Source organism: Cucumis melo, chromosome 1 (genome assembly GCF_025177605.1).
Source record: "Cucumis melo cultivar AY chromosome 1, USDA_Cmelo_AY_1.0, whole genome shotgun sequence".
NCBI classification, from domain to species: domain Eukaryota; kingdom Viridiplantae; phylum Streptophyta; class Magnoliopsida; order Cucurbitales; family Cucurbitaceae; genus Cucumis; species Cucumis melo.
In genome coordinates this window covers 34,333,765-34,346,265 of record NC_066857.1, presented here as the reverse complement: position 1 = coordinate 34,346,265, position 12,501 = coordinate 34,333,765, and the positions used below count along the sequence as shown (strand labels likewise).

The 12,501-nt window shown below is 33.6% G+C and overlaps 2 protein-coding genes and 1 pseudogene across 13 annotated transcripts; all 3 read right to left on the bottom strand.

The window, feature by feature from the left end:
- Positions 1 to 763: 763 nt before the first annotated feature.
- Positions 764 to 4,432, bottom strand: LOC127143815 (LRR receptor-like serine/threonine-protein kinase RGI1; annotated as a pseudogene).
- Positions 1,633 to 12,501, bottom strand: LOC103503170 (putative disease resistance protein RGA4). 12 transcript variants are annotated; one of them, XR_007822719.1, is made up of 6 exons: positions 8,989 to 12,501; positions 8,647 to 8,720; positions 8,154 to 8,251; positions 6,562 to 8,061; positions 5,640 to 5,911; positions 1,633 to 1,897 (listed from the first exon to the last, which is right to left on the bottom strand). XR_007822719.1 is itself a non-coding variant. In XM_051088174.1 (3 exons), exons 1-2 carry the CDS (start codon positions 12,407 to 12,409, stop codon positions 8,696 to 8,698), a joined length of 3,450 nt encoding a protein of 1,149 aa, XP_050944131.1. In that variant the 5' UTR covers positions 12,410 to 12,501; the 3' UTR covers positions 1,633 to 1,897; positions 8,647 to 8,695. The 12 variants fall into 12 exon arrangements, 4 of the variants coding, with proteins under 4 accessions (XP_050944131.1, XP_050944129.1, XP_050944130.1 ...); XR_007822734.1 differs by having other exon boundaries at positions 6,562 to 8,272; positions 8,985 to 12,501; XR_007822733.1 differs by having other exon boundaries at positions 6,562 to 8,251; positions 8,985 to 12,501.
- LOC127148643 (putative disease resistance protein RGA3) lies at positions 4,289 to 5,945 on the bottom strand. Its single transcript, XM_051082816.1, has one exon. The coding sequence runs from the start codon at positions 5,943 to 5,945 to the stop codon at positions 4,596 to 4,598; it is 1,350 nt and encodes a 449-aa protein (XP_050938773.1). The 3' UTR covers positions 4,289 to 4,595.

Sequence of the window (12,501 nt, the reverse complement as noted above, 5' to 3'; positions counted from 1 at the left end):
TCATATAAAACAAAGAGATAACATAACGTAATTGAGATGTGATAAGGTTAATTATAATGTGCAGAAATTTTTAGAATAATTATTAAGTATATAGAAATATTTTTAAAAAATTGCAAATATAGCAAAGTTTATCAGTGATAGACTTCTATCGTTGATAGACTCTTATGGCGTTTATTAGTGATAGACTAATATTTGCTACATAGTCTATCAATGCTAGACTCTTATCATTGATAGATTTTGATAGATTTTGCTATATTTACAATTTTTTAAAATGTTGTTATATACTTAATTATTTTGAATATAATTGCTATATTCGTAACTATCTCTATAACTAAATAGAGAGATAACTAAGAGGATAAGTATTTTGTTTTAAATTTTCAGTTTTTTTTAAATTTATGTATTTTTCTCTTAATATTTCTATTATATAATAAAATTTAGGGACATTTGTAAAAATAGTAAAAACCTTTATGATAATAGGATTCATGTTACTACATTTTCTAAATTACAAAAGTAGCACATTTAAAAGCAACTCTGATAGCTGTCTGATATCATTAATTACTTATTATATTCACAATATGCAAAAAAGAGATGCTATGAGCTGTTTTTTTTTTAAATTGTTTTGTCATCTGATGCAAATTCACTTATGGTGAAAAATTCTTATCTAGATCTTCTCTGCATGCCATTTAGATTCCATATATATATATATATATATATATATATATATATATTTTAAGAATAAGATATAAAAAAAAATTTATAGTATCTAAGACTCCATCTCTACAAATTTGCGTCTTACGGCACAAGCAAATTCCACTTTCCAATGTCAGCAAGTCCCTCGACAACCTTTTGCCTGACCTTGATATATGGTATAAACCCTTTGTCTATTATCCCCATGGTCACCTTTCTCGCTAAAATATACTCACGACACTCTAGACAACCTTCAACAAGAAGCTCGTAGCTCTCAAACCAACATCATGACTGTCCTCTCCAACAGCTCAATGATCTCCACTGCTATTCTTACCTCTCGGTTTGCTCGTAACGCAGCCACAACGTGAATAATCGTTCCGTCAATTTAACTTTTACAACCATTTCTTTTAGCAATTTCACTGCCTTGTCCGTCCGTCTAACAGCTGTTGCTGCATGAATTAAGGTGCCATAACTCGCCAAAACAGGAACACACCCTGCCCCACCCATATCTTTCAAAACTTGAAAGGCCTCAGCTAATTCACCAATGGAACAAAGAGAGGATATAAGATAATTACATATGTTGCAGCTGTCAGGCTTGTAACCAAATTGACTCCATGTCCATCAAGATATTAGCAACACTCTTAGCTTATTTTAGTCGGGCAGAAGAAGTCTTCGTAGGTAAGATACTGTTTAATTGGCTAACATTTTAAGATTACCAACCACTTGGCTCAATAATTAAATGTATGTTATATATATATATGATTGTTTGCCTTCTAATGTTAAAGATAATTAAGGATCCACATATAGAATTAAGCACTCGATTTTACAGGTAAAATAGAATCAATCCAATAGTTTTTCTTTCTAAGCAAAATAAACAAACACATAACACAAGTAATTTTAACGTGGAAAAACAACCTCCTAAAATTAAGGAGTGAAAAAACCATGTGACCATAGTCAAATTATCCACTATCAACAATAATAATAGGTACACAAACAAATCCGATCCATGTCAAGATAAACATTTAGACAACTTGATAATATGTAATAATATTACATAAAAGAAAGAAAGAAAGGAAAAAAGAAAAGAAAAACTAAGTTAAAAAGGCCACCCAATTGTATGACATTATCCTTCACGCAATGTTGTTTTGGGTAAATCTCTGTTTCTTTGTGTCCTCCACAGATGCATACACCAAAAATGGTCTTCTCATTTCTATTTAGAAGCAAAGTGTCCAAATTAATATATTGTAAGATTAAAAAAAAAAAACAAACTCAATAAACTTCCTTCAATTTCATTGGTTGTAAACATTGAACTACAAGTAATAATGTGCACAATCAACCTCTAAAGCCCTAAATTATTATATAGTATATCCCTAAATTGCAAATACTGTTTCTTTTTTTTTCTTCAATATATTACAATTTTGTTTTAAACAATAACTTCCTTTTTAGTCAAAAAGAAATATCATGTATGAATATGCTAATGCTATAGTGATAAAATTGTATATATTATATATATGAAGTTTTATAATAAATAATAAGTTTTTTAAAGTTGAGAGAGTTGGTGCCTTTGTGTCCACCAAGCCCAAATGAATGCTATAGTGATATAATTGTGTATATATGATTGTTTTATAATAAATAGTAAATGTTTTAAAGTTGAAAGTGTTGGTTTCCAAAACCTAAACGATTATTAATACCTTTGTGTGAGATGATGCTGTAATAGTTATGTAGTTTGAAGTAAAAGAAATTAAAATGAAACTATATATTGCTTTTTCAAAGAGTAATGTATACATTAAAAAATAATGAGAGAAATTTGATTATGCATACCTGAATCATGAAGTAATTAATGGAATCTTGGTGAAATGTCTAATTTTGGGATATGGGCGATCTTATGCCAATCTTCTCCAATGTTTTCCTTACACCTTTCTTCCAATACGGGACAACATTCAATTCTTAAGCGTTGTAAATTACGTATGTGTTGAATCCCTTCCGGTAGCAAAGTTAGGTTTTCACAACTGAAAATATCCAATCTATCGAGTGAGGTGAAGTTGTCAATCCATTCTGGTAGGCTCTTTAAATTTTTACAACGGCCTAAACAAAGAAATCGCAGAGATGTCATACAATGTTGCCAACACTCGGGCAAGTACTCCAATTCACTCAAATTGAAAAGACATAGAGAGGTGAGGTTTTCATAATTTTTCAATGGTACTACATTCAACTCATCCTCTGAATCACTAATTTTCAATGATTTCAAATTAGGTGCATGCCAAAACTTCAACATATGTAGTGGGCAACGACCATTAATCGTCAAACTAGAAAGGCAAGGAAATATTATTATAGGAGATTTGGCTAAGGTTGTACCCTTGCACCAGCTCACCAACTTAGGCATGTTCGAAATCTCTAATTCCTTCATGGATGGAAAATTTGTTGATGAAGAAACAGAATCATTATTGTTCACAATAATGTACTCGATGTTGGGTAAGACTTCAAGGCTAAGACGCTTGAGATTAGGAAATTGATCGAATCTGGGGAGATGTCGTAATCTTTCACAATGATAAAGACGTACAGTTACAAGACAACCAAGGAACTTAGAGGATACCCAATTACATAACTTCACTCCACCATATCCATTAATATATATCTTTCGAAGATTTGAATGTGGTTGTAAGCAATCTAAAACACTTTCATAGATCACATCCTCCAACTCATCATCGACGATTAAATGTTTCTCCCAATTTAAGTCCAACACTTGAAGATCAGACTTTTGTTGCAAGAACTTACCCTTCATTTGTTGATCAACAATACTGGAACAAAATGCCAAATGTCTAATGCTTAATTCTCCTCTTAATTTGGTTAGTCCATCCAACTCCTTTAACTCACTACCCTTATTCTTTCCTAACACAAATGTATTCATTGTTTGAAGATTAGTCAGCTCACCTAATCCTTTTGGCATATGAGTGAGATCATTACATCCCTGCAAATCAAGATGCTTAAGTTTGACCAAGTTTTTAGTGTCTTCTGGCAATTCTTTTAATTTTCGGCACCAAGAGAGGATAAGTGTTTCCAAATTAATTAACTGAGTAATAGAATCAGGAATGAATTCTATACTCCAATTGTTACAAAGATCAAGTCGCCTAAGATTGTTGCAATTTTTTATTTCTTTTGGCAATCCTTTTAAATTATGACAATTCTGAAGTATAAGTGCTTCCAACTTACACAACTCAGTAATAGAATTGGGAAGGAATCCTAAATTTAAATTATCAGAGAGATCCAAATGCTTAAGGTTGATTAAGTTTCCTAAATTATTGGGCAGACTTTTTAATCCTCCACTTTGAAAGATAAATGTTTCTAAATTGTACAACTTCATAATGCAATCTGGAAGATCTGTACCAATTACTGTACAATTCTTAATTCTCAAATATCTCAAATGTTTCAACTTGCCAAAAAACTCCAAAGACTCTACATCCTCGATTCCACCAATCAACTGTGAGTGCCATGCTCGCAATTGAAAAATATTACAAAAGATTACTTCTTTGAAGTTCTTCCATTGTGAATAAACTCCATAATGATCCTGACGAAAAAATGTCCTCAAATATTTTGCCTTAGATAAATGTCCCATAAGTTGATTTTCATGACTACCTCCTTCCAAAAAAAAGTGACGAGTTCTTTTGTCGATGTCATTCCCTTTTAGTCCATGTACACATTCATTATTTGCTATCGAACAAGCAAGATCATGCATCAAATCATGCATCTTACATGTTATTATCTCTCCCAAAGCATTTTTTTCAACCTCTTGAAAAAATGACCTCAATAATAACTGCATGAAATAATCATCACCATCGTCATTGTTGTTGCCATTTGGTTGAATGAAACCTTGTGCTCTCCATAGTAATATAAGTTCATTCTTTTGAATTTTATAAATCTTTCGGGAACAAAGCACAATATCGGAAACATTGCTTCAAGTTAGACGATGGGAGATATTTATAGCTAAGCTCAAGAATCAATTGCATTTCTTTTAGAGCATCTTGTTCTTGCCTCAAAACTTGATGAAGTTCCTTATCCTTGAAAGACAACCAAAATCTTTCTGATTTGTTATCTTTTAAAAGTCCTCCAATGTTTCTTATTACAAGCGGAACACCATTTAACATTGACACAATCTCCATGCCAATTTTGATCAAATTTAAATTCTTTTGATCAAGCTTAACCTCTTGATTATCGAAACGTTCTTCCAAACCTGTCATCTTTTGAAACAATAACCAAGAATTGGACGCATCCAAAATTTGTAATCGATGGACGAAAGTAGAGTCAAAAGTTTTAGCAACTTGTTCACTGCGTGTTGTGATCAAAATCCTACTACCCTTTGCACCACCCATCAACAATCTTTTCAGATGTAACCATTCCTCTTTTTTCTCATTCCACACATCATCCATGACGAGCAAATATTTCTTTCCATCAATTTGCTTTCTAAGCTCACATTGTAATGAATCTAATTGAAGGAATGATTCTGTCTTCTTCCCGGTTGCAGACTCTATTATCTTTTGGATAATAATTTTTAAATCAAATTCTTCAGAAACACACACCCATAACTTCATCTGAAACTGACCATCATTAGTCATACCGTAATGGGTATAAATAGACTGAGCAAGGGCAGTCTTTCCCAATCCTCCCATTCCAACAATGGAAACTATTGCAATATCCTCTTTGGTGTTGGAATTTAGTAGAAGATCTATGACTGCTTCCTTGTCATCATTCCTACCAATCACTTCGTCTTCAAGTATAAAAGAGTGAGTCTCCCGTCTCTTTCTCAACCCTTCATAATCATCTCTTCTCTCTATCACATGCTTACAAAAGCCAAATTGATTTTTATCTTCATTAATAGCTTGTAGCCTCTCCCTAATTTCCTTGATTTTGTGGCCTATTTTCCAATTAGATTTAAATTTGGAGAAGAGGATACGTACTTGTTTTCTCGTCCTTCGGTGTTTGGCCAGAACTTGCCTTCTCAAGGTTTCGTAAGATGACTCGTCGATCAAGTCATCAATCTCGTACAAAACATCTTGAAGCTTTAAAACCCAATCTTTGACTTGATTGTTCTTGGATTGTTGCTCCTCGGCGTCGAGAAGCACGGCTTGAATGGCAGAAAGAGAGTGTTTGAGTTTGTGAAGTTCAGAATTGACACGCCATAGCGAACCAAGCTCCTGGAGTGCGGAAGAGCCCAATTTGAATATGATGTCTGCAGTAAGGTTGTAGAGAATAGCTTCAGCCATAGTGAAAGGATTTGGAAGACGAAGGGGAGGTGAAGAGTATGGTAAGGGATGAGGGATTGTTATAATGAAGAGGTGTGTGATATGTGAGTTTGTTTGGGTAATTGGAAGATAAAGCCGAAGACCACACAAATTAAAGGCCTCATTTACATTTAAGGAGTGTGGTAGAGTGTTATTACTTTTTTCCAATAGTCTACTTTGCACTACGAAAGAAAACAAAAAGCAAATGAAGTCTTGGTCTATGCACTCAAATAATAATATAATGTTGTACTACCACTTTGTGATATGCTTTTTCTTTTCAAAGGCAAATAAATTAACTTTAGAAAAAGAAAAAAGTAGTGGATATTCACACATGACCCCAACCTGACTGAAAAAACAAGAATAAAAGGAGAAAAAGGAACGACATGATTCAATATAAAGTTAAGAGGCAATTATTTTCACTATATCCAATTGAGTCTTTCTTCATCTTCGTTGTAAATACAATCACAAATAGATAATTGATACAGAAAAAATGAATTTGAAAATAAAAAGATAAACTCCAAATTTCTCTTGGACAATAATGTCAATAAATTATGTACTCAAGTACTAGATAAAAGAGAGCATCTAAGTTTTCTCAAACCTTTAATTGGATATTCACGCGGCCCATTTGATAGAGTCTAACCACGAATCTGGTGACTTACTTTTGAGGCTTTACTACATCTTTTTTCGACACACCCCCGAATATCTCCATAATGGTATGACGATATTGTCTACTTTGGGTATATACTCTCGTAGCTTTGCTTTTTGTATCATCCCAAAAGGTCTCATATCAATAGAGATTGTTGTCCTTACTTATATACCCAAGATCATCCTCTTATCTGACCAATGTAGGACTTTGCTCGGATTCACACATACATTTGGATATCTCACTTGGGTTGTTTAGTGTCACAATTGCAACCTTTCGAATATTGGATGACGGAAGATTGTGCAGCATTTGCTCTAACTTGGTGAACCAGTCAGCCATACTAATTCCAAAAGTCATAGGGAAACTCGCAGTATGATGTAGTCTCTCTTCACTCAAATGGTTAATAAAACGTGAGAGAGAAAGAAAAGCGTTGAAAACACCATTAAATAAAACATTGAAGACTGATAATTGCAAAAAGTATAATAAGACTTAGTCAGAGAATTGACTGGTGGATTTTTTCTATAGTACATTTTAAACATTTTCAAATATGACAGACTTGCATATGAAAAGTGTGAAATGTCACGTTAGAGCAATTTCATTTAGTGATATTAAGTCGATTTTAAATGATATCAAGTTTATTTATTAAAAAAAAAAGTTAAAAACTACATATCAATAAAAAGAAACACAAGGTATTGTTTACAAAATAGGTTAAAGGGGGAGTTTGTTGCCGCTAGCTATGTGTCTTTGGTGTTGGGGCTGCTGGTTTTTTGTTTTGTATGTGTTTAATTTGGACATAAAAGAAATTTTGTATCAATCAAAAGGAAAGTTTGTTAATGTTTTAGTTAGCGGTAAAAATCTTATGATCTATTAGTGATAATTTTTGACAAATTTTGTTATACTCGTAATTTTGTTAAAATATTGCTATATATATACTAATATTTTGAATCTAATTATTATATTTGTATCTCAATCTTTTAAATCACTTGGTTTGGTACCATCTTAAATAACCAATTATAAATCTTTGTATTTTTTAATTATCAAAAGGAAAGGATCAACCATCATAGATGAAATTTAATTTTAGTGTAGGAAAAACATTCCCAAGTCAATAACAAAAAACCAGGTGAGTATAATAAAAAATTATTCACTATCAATAATAATAAAAAGGTTATATCCTTTGATATTTTAGTATATTTAGAAAAAAGTTATAATGATACATTGGAGTATATAATTTGGAGAAAGGCTCAAGAGAGATGTGATGAAGTTGGAATTATTGTGAAGGGAAAACGTCCAAAAGAAACTCAGGGAAAGAGAAGGACATGAAGTAAACCCAAATTTAGAACAGATATTTTTCTCTTTCTTTTTGTATGATATTGACCACACAAAGGCCTCATTTTAAAAGAATAGTATTGTTAGTATTACAAGCCATTTCTCCTGACTCTCAACTCAGAGGGTGACCTTTGAAAAAAAGAAACCAAATTAAATTGGTAGGTTGTTAGTCTAAGGAAAAATATCGAGAGCAGAAGAAATGCAATTATATAATTACCCACCATTTTGTGATCATTGTCTGTTCTTGGGATTTGACTTCTGTTGATGCAATCATATATATATTGAAACCATTACTGACTATTTCATGGTGAAAACAAACCTACAGAGTTGAAAACCATAACTATAAGCTAATTAAGAAAAGCAAACCTTTGCACTCTTAAGTAACAGATTGGCAAAAAGACTGTGTATGCTAACTCAACTACCATCTGTAGTTTAGATCTCCCACATCCAATTTGTAAAAAACAAAAAAAATAAAATAAAAGAAAAGGAAAAGGAAGTACTTTGCTGCAAAAACACTAGAGAAAGCGCTTCCACACAGCCTTAATTCTCTCTTCTTCTTTTCAATTATTATCTCCATAAAACCAAAATGTATATAAAAGTCACTACGAACACCGTTTAAAAGTGCTTGTAATATTCCAACAATAGAAAAAAGTGGAAATTATTGTTACGTTGTGTGAATTAGAAGAGAACACGAAGAGGTATATGTGTGCATACCTTTATTCCTTGGAGTAGAGATCATATGACGTTCGGCTTTTTGAAGCTCTTAAAACCAGTAACGTAATGTGTGCCTGTAACGTCAATAATTCACATATCATGGAAATGATTGTTTTAAATAAAGAATGAGAAATTTTCGCGTGTAAAAATGTAAATCTATTTACAAAAATAGCAAAAAAAACAACATTGATAGGCTTCTATCAAATGTTAATAGACTACTTCTATCTTTAATGTTTATCTAGGTTGTAAAGAATTTAGAAAATTTTAATGTAACTTGTAAATAGTTTCCATTTTACTAGAAAGAAAGTAATTATGACGAGAAATAAAATGTGCATTACCTACATCCCGTCAAGGCATGTGTGAAGTCAGTCCAATCCTCCTTGTCTTCTTTTTCTTCTTCCTTTTGTTTCTCGTCTTGAATCCGCAATTTGGGACAGTTCAAAATTCTCAAGAACCGTCCTCCTGGTAAGGAGCTGTGGTGGTGGAGAAATTCTTGGGGCAAGGAGACTAAATTGGGACAATCTTCAAGACACAAACTTGAGAGTGAAGTGAGGCGAGTGATTCCTTCTGGCAAGGAAGTTAATTTGGGACAACTCCAAATAAGCAACTGTGATAGGGAAATGAGGTCGCCGACATCTTCCGACAATAAAGGTAAATTAGGACATCTATCAATTTCCAAATGTGATAGTGAAGTGAGTTTCCCAATCCCCTCGATACTCACTAAATTTTCACAATTTGATAGCTTCAAAGTTTCAAGACTTGCGATATATTTCAAACTCTTGGGCAAATACTCCAATTTGGTAATGCTCTCAAGCCGAAGTGTCCGGAGATTAAGGAGTTTTTTCCATACTACATCACCATTATCCTCATCGACAAGATGGGGAGAAGAAATTTGTAAACTTTTGCATCGTTCTATGATAAGAGACTCAAGATGTGTCATATTGCAGAATAACTCCACTGGCAATAACTCAAGATCAATAGTTCCAATCTCAAGGAAAGATAATTTAGACAATGTTGAAGAAGAAGAAGAATGTTCAGAAAGGTTAGTAGCCATTCGTATTACCATTTCAAAAAGTTGCACACTGACACCACGTATTCTCAATAATTCCAAAGATGGATGTTGTGGAATAGAAGCCAACAGAGGACAATAAAAAATACATAATTCTGAGAGTTGATGTAATGTTGTTGGACATGAAATTTCCCCCTTCCACCACCCTTTCAACTTGGGCATGCTCTCAATCCTTAGTTTCTCAAGGGATGGAAAAAATGTTGTTGAAGAAACAGAATTGCTGCTATCGATGTATTCAATATTGGGCAAGTATCCAAGAAGAAGATGCTTGAGATATGGGAATTGATCAAACTGTGGGAGATGCTCCAAATTTCCACAATGTGAAAGCTCTATGCTAACCAAACCACCCAGGAAATTAGAACAAAACCAATCACATAACTTCATTCCTCTGTATCCTTTTATAATCATTTTGCGAACATTTGAATGTGGTTTTAAGCACTCCAAAACTCCCTCATCATCTTCATCACCATCATCTAAGATATCTTCATGATCCATTTTTATGTTCCAGTGTAATTCCAACTTTTGGATTCCATACATTTCTTTCAAGTAGCTTACATTTTTCAAATCAGTAGTTGTGCAAAATTGTAAACCTTTAATACTCAATAATCCTCTCAAGCTTTTTAGTCCATTCAATTCACTTAAGTCACCACCTTTATTCTTTCCTAATGCGAACATACTCATTGTCTGAAGGTTGGTCATCCCACCTAAGCCTTTTGGCATGTGAGTCAAACTGCAACAATCATAAATATCAAGATGCCTGAGATTGATCAAATTGTTAATATCTTTTGGTAATTTTCTTAGCCAAAAGCAGTGGCGAAGGATAAGTGTTTCCAAATTATACAATCTGGTAATAGAATTGGGAAGGAAACTTACATTCAAACCAGAAAGATTAAGATATCTCAAATGTTTCAACTTATCAATAAACTTAGGAGGATGACAACAACATCTATCCAAATTCAATGTTCGTAATCGGGAAAGGTTCATGTGATAAGTTTTCTTGAAAGAACGGAAAGAAGCACTACTATCAATATCCAATGTTCTCAAACTCGTTACCTCAGTGAATGATTTTGTTACAACTTCCCTTGTTGTCCTCTTGCTTAAGAGAAAAGAGGCATGTCGAGTCCTTTTGTCAATGGACCCAACATCATCACTTACAACCGCACATTCATTTTCTCCCATCGAACACGCAAGATCATGTAACAAATCATGCATCTTACAGTACTTGAAGTCTCCCCATTTGTTTTTTCTTACGTCTTGAAAGAATGACCTCCCCACTAACTCTTTAAAATAATCCTCACCCACATCTTCAATTGCCTTTTTATTATGTGGTTGAATGAAACCTTGTGCCATCCATTGTTTTACCAATCCTTCCTTTTTAAACTCATAATCTTTGGGAAACAAAGCACAATACGTAAAACATTGCTTCAAATTAGGTGGAAGGTGGTTAAAACTTATCTTCAATATTGGTTGAATTTGATCATCTTGTTGCAAAATTGAGTCAAGTTCGTTGTCCTTGAATGACGACCAATCCATTTCTGTGTTTTTGAAATATAACAAACGTCCAACTACTCTTATTGCAAGGGGATAACCTTTCAACTTTCCTACAATCTCTTTACCCATTCTAACCAAATTTGAATTCTCAAGCTCTTCTTCTTTGTTTAAGAATGCCATTTTCCTAAACAACGCCCAAGAGTTGTCCTTGTCAAGTTCTTTTAAGTGATGGAACCAAACAGTGTCAGAAGCCTGTGCAACTTGTAGATTACGGGTTGTCACCAAAATCTTACTTCCTCTAGCACCACCCATTAGAAATCTTTTCAGACCAATCCATTTCTCGTGGTCTCCATTCCACACATCATCCATGACCAACAAGTATTTTTTCCCATCAATTTTCTCTTGAAGCATACTTTGTAATATATCCAACTGAAGGGACTCTTGTTTTGTTTTCGTAATAGACTCTAAAAGTTTTTCAACAATTACTTTGATATCAAATTCTTCAGAAATACACACCCACATTTTCAACTTAAAATGATTGTTTATTTTTCGATCATTATAGACAGCTTGAGCAAGTGCTGTCTTTCCTAATCCTCCCATTCCAACAATGGAAACAACTTCAACATTATCCTTTATGATGTTGTTGGTATTCAGCAGAAAATCCATAATAGATTTCCTATCCTCATCCCTACCAATGACTTCCCCCTCGAGTATGAATGAGGAAGTCTCTCGTACCTTCCTTGGCTCATTATCTCGTACCTCCCTCACACTCACAGAAAGGTGGAGTTGAGCTTTATCAGCCGCAATAGCATCTAGCTTCTCCCTAACTTTTTTAATTGTTTGACCCATTTCGAAACCAAAAGCAATCTGATTAGATTTGGAGAAGAAGATACGTACTTGTTTGGTGGTTGTTCTATCTTTGGTAAGAACTTGTCTTCTCAAAGTTTCATAAGAGAACTCGTCAATCAAGTCATCAATGTCATAGAAAACATCTTTAATCTTTGAAATCCAATCCTTGACTGTGTGGCTCTTGGATTGTTGCTCCTCTGCATCAAGAAGCACGGCTTTAATGGCCGAAAGAGTGTTTTGGAGTTTATCGAGCTCATCGTTGACACCCCACAGAGATCCAAGTTCTCGAAGTGCAGAAGATCCCAATTTAGTAATAACACTAGCAGCAACATTGAAAAGAATTGAATCCGCCATGGATGAAAAATGAAGGCTGAGAAGAAGAGAATATTATTGTATACGAAGGGATAAAACAAAAGTCAATGGTCTTATGAACACTTAGAAGAAAG

Excerpts from the sequence above, each read along its gene's own strand:
- LOC127148643 (XM_051082816.1), bottom strand. The coding sequence starts at position 5,945 with ATGGCTGAAGCTATTCTCTACAACCTTACTGCAGACATCATATTCAAA.
- LOC103503170 (XM_051088172.1), bottom strand. The coding sequence starts at position 12,409 with ATGGCGGATTCAATTCTTTTCAATGTTGCTGCTAGTGTTATTACTAAA. Across the intron at positions 8,721-8,988 it reads CACACATGCCTTGACGGGAT|GCACACATTACGTTACTGGT; the intron begins GTAGGTAATGCA and ends TTGACGTTACAG.